This window comes from Triplophysa dalaica, chromosome 15, assembly GCF_015846415.1.
Source record: "Triplophysa dalaica isolate WHDGS20190420 chromosome 15, ASM1584641v1, whole genome shotgun sequence".
In the NCBI taxonomy this organism is placed as follows: domain Eukaryota; kingdom Metazoa; phylum Chordata; class Actinopteri; order Cypriniformes; family Nemacheilidae; genus Triplophysa; species Triplophysa dalaica.
The window spans coordinates 17,847,825-17,853,595 of NC_079556.1; the positions used below are offsets into that span (position 1 = coordinate 17,847,825).

At 37.5% G+C, this 5,771-nt stretch overlaps 1 protein-coding gene across 1 annotated transcript; it reads right to left on the reverse strand.

The window, feature by feature from the left end:
- Positions 1 to 53: 53 nt before the first annotated feature.
- rtkn2 (rhotekin 2) lies at positions 54 to 5,578 on the reverse strand. Its single transcript, XM_056768393.1, has 12 exons — positions 5,317 to 5,578; positions 4,262 to 4,449; positions 3,553 to 3,605; positions 3,397 to 3,450; positions 3,095 to 3,212; positions 2,796 to 2,993; positions 2,619 to 2,713; positions 2,433 to 2,539; positions 2,196 to 2,327; positions 1,857 to 2,022; positions 1,627 to 1,734; positions 54 to 1,487 (listed from the first exon to the last, which is right to left on the reverse strand). Exons 1-12 carry the CDS (start codon positions 5,446 to 5,448, stop codon positions 925 to 927), a joined length of 1,914 nt encoding a protein of 637 aa, XP_056624371.1. The 5' UTR covers positions 5,449 to 5,578; the 3' UTR covers positions 54 to 924.
- Between the last annotated feature and the right edge of the window lie 193 nt (positions 5,579 to 5,771).

Below are 5,771 nucleotides of genomic sequence, written 5' to 3' on the forward strand. Positions count from 1 at the left end.
CAGGAAAAAATATAGCTTTAGTCCAACTTTTTAGTGTATTTCTATTTCAAAGTCACAGCATGTATCATTTCCTGTTAACCAGGTAATGAACAGACCACCATTTGGGTTTCATGCAGTGAATTACTTACTAAAATACAGAAATAGAATCAAATCAATAAAAAAGTATTGCACAGCAAGTACCAACAATTAATCTGCAATAATAAGATTTAGTGGAATGCATTATGTTTGTGCTACTTGAACATTCAGTTCTAAAACATTAAATGAAACGACAGTATAAAAGAAATATACAATGAAACATGCCCACCGTTGGTATTTTAGAGCAACTAATGTGCAGTCATCGACTTGTCTTTGTGGCTTAGACTACTTACAAACCACTTGCTGCAATATGGTGGTTGACACAAAGTGACTAATAAGAACAAAGTTAAAATCAAATACTTATTGATAGACAAAATAAAAAAGTAATGTATAGGTTCCAGGTCCAAGTGTTTACACCACCACCTTGAGCTAGTGTTTAAAGACATGCATACCAAACATTCCATATATTCTCAGGTCATTGATATAAAATATAAGTAGAAGCTGCATACAAAATGTCACAGGTAGAAAATGAAAACCTCAAAGTGCTTAGTTGTAGTGGTTATATCTTAATTGGTCAGTTACAAACAATTAGTGCTAAACACGTTATACACAACTAATACGCAATTCTTAAACCGTAAATTAAGCACTTGAAATACAGCAGAACTGGATTTAAAGGACCATTATAAAAATGATGTGGCCAAACAAACAAGACAATTTATACATTTACATCCATACACTTTTAACCTTTGATATAGCTGGATCAATAAAAAAAAAAGTGTCCATCGAGGGCATTTCAACTTTTACAGAACAAATGATTCATCACGACAGACAAACAGATGTCTGATTAATTCACCAGGCTTTGGGGTTCATCTTCTCTCTGAATGACATCCTCAGTTTGTTCCTGGGGGCTGGCACCGGAGGTTCCTGATTGTGTATTTGATCAGACTCTTCATTTATTGGGATGTAAGGGTGTTGACAGGGCTCAATCTGTCCTAGAGGTGCATTTTTCCGAGAGGAAGTTTGGTTCTTTTGCAGCTGCTGGATGATGGCGGAAAATTTAGCATCCAGTGATGGTCGCCCTGTTCGAGGCCTTGCCCCTTTACAGTTCTCTTTCTCCTGATTAGATATGATGCAGGTAGGTTGAACAAATGGTAATTTATCAGGAGGGGGTGGAGGAGCTCTCCTCTTCTTTTTGGTGCTCGTGGGGGGGCTTGTAATCGACTGGATGCTTTCTTTACCCGGCGACAGAATCGTTTTTTGGACTACAACTGGTCGAGATCCCTCAAACAGTGCCCCCCAATGAGGAGGCTGTCTTTCCTCCTCTTGACCAAGGAGAAAGCGCCCATCAGTTTCCTCGATCTTGTTGTGTATTATGTCAGTCAGGCTTTCGAATTTCCCAGGGGAGCCAATGCCTGAAAAAGGCAAACAAATGAATTATTAAACAAACAGTTAAGTCAAAATACAATAAGGTTGCTAATCAATAGAAGTCATTCTAACATCATTAAAAGTCACAATGAAATGTCTCTGTGTTGAGAGTAAATTCTTACTCACTCAAATCATTATAAACAGAATCTGCTTGCTTCGTCAGAAAGAGTGGGGTTTTCCTTGGCGATAAAACCTCAATTTCCATGAGCTTGCTGCATGCGTGTTGCCACTGACCTAATACAAGATTTTTTATTAGCAGTCAACACAAACACAAATTCTTAAAAGGTTTGTGTATGGACTTCACCATGAATCAAGAAATGCAGTAAAATATTCAAATATTGAGAGAAAGAACTCACTCTGGTCATAATTATGTTGCCATAAAGCATCAAGCCACTCCTTCAAGACATCGGGAGTCTCAGTTATAAAAACATGACCGGCAGAGTCTCCATTTCCAGGGTTTATTAGGGTCAGTCTAGAGCCTGTCCTCTGGTGATCCTTATCTACAACGCGGATACGAGTATCCTGCACAAACACACACACACAGTCAGAAACATATTTCTAGATTTCTAGAAGAAAATGTTTGCATGGGCACTTTAATTTCCTGGAGGAAATGACCCAAATATATTTTTTAAAGTTATCAAATAAGTACTTTGATTTTGAGGGGATATTGGGTAAAAAGTAAAAATATTATCCACCTTGTTAATGGGAATAATGAGACTGGGCTCCATTTTAGCTTGAATCTCTTCTGGTGAGTAATAGCAAGAAAGACGTCCAGCCCTTAGCGTACAGTACAGTTGACAGCTGCGCTGCAAACCCTCAATGCTTTGCTGTATATGCAGTAATCCAATTGTTAGTCCACTTAAACAACACACTGCACAGTCCTGTATAAATAATAAGAAATAAAATATATTTTTGACAGGTTCATGTGTTACCTGTTGGCTCAGGTAGCCTCTCATCATGTCTTGTGTCATGCAGTAAGGCTGAGCCACCAGCTGACAGCACAGGTTTCCATAGAGCGGCAGCCATGACGAAGCCTCCACTGAACGACCAATGCCACAGGGTCAATTAAAAAAGTCTGGATCAATATGCTAGACTGTAGAAATGCGGCTTGTTTTTACCGTTTTGCAGGATCATGAGAGAATGGGATTGGAAAGAGCCTTCCGCCTGCTCAAGACCCAGCGTGGTGTACGCTAGCATTGAGTATCGTGCACCTCTATTATAACAAAAAAACGGGGAATGAGAGAAAGACTTTGTTAAAAATGTGTTTTTTACAACAACCTTCTTTTTTGGCGTACTGTGGAATTGGGTTGGACTGAAGAAAAGTGTCTGGGTCTCCTCCATCCAGAAGGGGGCAGAGTTTCCTGCTTGAAGATCTGCCGAATGAAGAGCGCAGCTTCCTGGCAAGTTTCTTGGGAGTGTTGACAAAGGTTCCCTCCTCTAGTCCACAGCTATACAGCTCCACTTTTACTTCAAAATCTGGCTTAGCATCAGAGCTGTTGAAATATATCTGGTAAAACTTTGCAGACTTTTCAGTGACGTGGTATTTACAAAGAAATGAGGATTTAAAGTGAGAAAGCGAAAACTGAAAACGTACAATACGTTTACACCCTCAAAGCATATATCAGTCACTGATGGGTCTGCAATCACCATTCCTGTGTCAAGAATCTCTGAGCCAATCCTCACCAAGCAAAAGACTGCCACACTCCGTTCACCTGTGGGGTTCAAAGCATTTTGCTTTCATTTTGAAAGAATGTTTTAAATTTATGGCACCTTGTATGTTTAACAAAGCTGTATATTCTCTTTCATTTCAAACCCTGCTGTTTCAAAATACACAATGAACTATATATAAAAAGCTTAGTTTAAAATGTTGCTCAAGGGTTTAAAAATGTTACTCACTTCCTTTGCTGTTAAAATGTTCAGAATCTTTCCAAAACAAAGGAATTCGCAGACCTAAATAAACAAATGCAAAAAAACGTGAAAATCTTAAACATCAGCAATAAATCAGACTGAAACCAGAAGAAAAAAAGTTCTCAAATAATGTTGAATGCTTACCAGATATAGCCACCTTCCCTTTACAAGGAGCTTGATTTTGAGAGTTTGAAGGCCTAGAATTAAAATAATATACATTTATTTTATTGGTTATTTATATCCATGTATAGCCAACTTATTTATGGTACTTCATGTGCAAACATCTTAGGCATACACATTTTTTTAAGTAATTTATAGCAGATTTATTTAGTTATTAATTATATTTAGCTTTAGTGTCAATAAAAAAATATTATTAATAAAAATAATATTTTCCATATAGACCACTTTGGAAGACGCAAACAACGCTGATCCAAGTAGAACTTCCTGATGTAGTTTTTTTTAACATTGCAAAGCATTTGAACAAAATACAGCCAACCGAATATTTATAACTGAATCAAAACGTTAAACTAATTGTTTATGTCCTATTTTGAAAATAATAAGAACATTTTAAAAATGATTTACATATTGCAAAGTTGTCTATAAAGTTAGTGATTTCCTGAATAAGCAGAAAAAACTGAGACCGTGTGAAAATGTGCTTAAAGTGAGGATGTTTTCAAAACCAATGCAGTGAAAACATTTAATTTATCATTAACTAAACCTGTATTTAGCAAAATCCCCATTTGAGTTTAAAACAGCCATCTAGAAGACCCCTACCAAGATTTTCTTCTGACACACCAATTTTTGTTAAATACTTGGAAAAGGTGAAACACAGCAAATGCCCACGATCACTAACCTTCTGCTTTCCAGTTGCCCATTTCTCATCTGCGCTTCATCCATGTAGGCTTTAATTCTGGCATTACAGGTTAAAAGACTCCTTGAGGCGTCTAACACCTGCTCTTTCTTAGTGCTGGCAACCAGAAGCTTGTAAGCTCCCGCTCTCATTCGCATCTCAAAGTCCAACTTCTCTTGAATGTCACAGTCCTGGCAGGAAATATACAAGGTTCATGAAATGTGCCCTTATAGGAAGAGAAACAGATACTGATGGAAGCAACGGACTCTAGCAGCTAATCTACTCTAAAGAATTCCTGAAACAGGTGCTCATTCATGTAAAGATGAGATATTTGGGAATGACGCAGTGTGCATGAAGGAAGAGAAGCTCAGGCAGCTCTGAATCCTTCCCATCATAACTTGCAGCACATAACAGGTTTGAACAATGGACGGTGGTTAAAGAGGGTGGGACACAAAACAAATCTCTCAACAAAAGAATCTTGTTTCACAGATGTGTGATGTCGTTTCAAAATGTTTTGATATTTAGTCAAGAATAACTTACGTTGCCAAAGAAATCATGGACGAACAATATATGAAGAGTTCGAAAAATGTTTTGAATTTTTTTTTTAAATCTTGTTTTTTATTGTGCATTCCAACTAATAGCAATCAAACTCAAATTGGTTTGTTGTGATTTAAGCCATAATAACTCAAAAACTACAGCTAACTAACATAATAAGAAACATATTTTTGGAAAAACATTCAAAACGGAGTTCTCTTTTATAACCAAACGGTTCTAGACAGAATATTAAAGAAACATAATCACACTCTTGTGCATAAACCACTTTTAGTTTTCTCGAAAGCTGTCCTATGTAACGTTACAACAATTGCATGTCCTTTATTATCTGGTGCGCGTCATTCACACGTTTGCAGCGCCTCGCTTGTCTCTGTTTTGCCCTATAAAAAGATTGGTTAATTTAAATTTTCTGTAACAACCACATTATCGATAAAAACATCGAAAAACAAACCGGCGATTGTCAACGTGTCTCTCTTCAACGCGGTCGCTTTATGATGCGGACTCACCTCGTTTGCAAAAAACATGCTCTCTCTTATTTTCTTTCTTTTGATCTCCATTGCGAGTGAAGAACATGAGGAAACGGTAGATCTGGTGCTGCTATTTCGTCTGAAATTTTGAATATCCCGCGGTGGATCCATACTGGCCTCCACACTGAAACAAACCCCTGCGAGATCAACAAACCGGTGGATTACGCAATCTGGAATCGACCAATCACGTCCATGCAAAACTATTCGTTGCCTACACAACAGCAGGGCGGTACCATTTTTAAATTCTGAGGTTGGAATGTAGACACGGTTTAATAATATTGGCGACTTAAGTCAAAGGTACTGATTATAGTTTGTTATATTAATATGAAGTCATTTACATAAACATTTCACTCCCTTGTTTGGGGGTTTATATCGTTTTTATGTGATTGTTGGACTGGGATTTATTTATCACTAACCCCCCTGTCTGTCTTCAA

What these genes read in the sequence shown, in the direction of transcription:
- rtkn2 (XM_056768393.1), bottom strand. Translation starts at nt 5,448, where the DNA reads ATGGATCCACCGCGGGATATTCAAAATTTCAGACGAAATAGCAGCACC. An exon ending in GCATGTTTTTTGCAAACGAG is followed by an intron (nt 4,450 to 5,316) that starts GTGAGTCCGCAT and finishes ATTTCCTGCCAG; the next exon opens with GACTGTGACATTCAAGAGAA. An exon ending in AGGGAAGGTGGCTATATCTG is followed by an intron (nt 3,451 to 3,552) that starts GTAAGCATTCAA and finishes TTGTTTATTTAG; the next exon opens with GTCTGCGAATTCCTTTGTTT.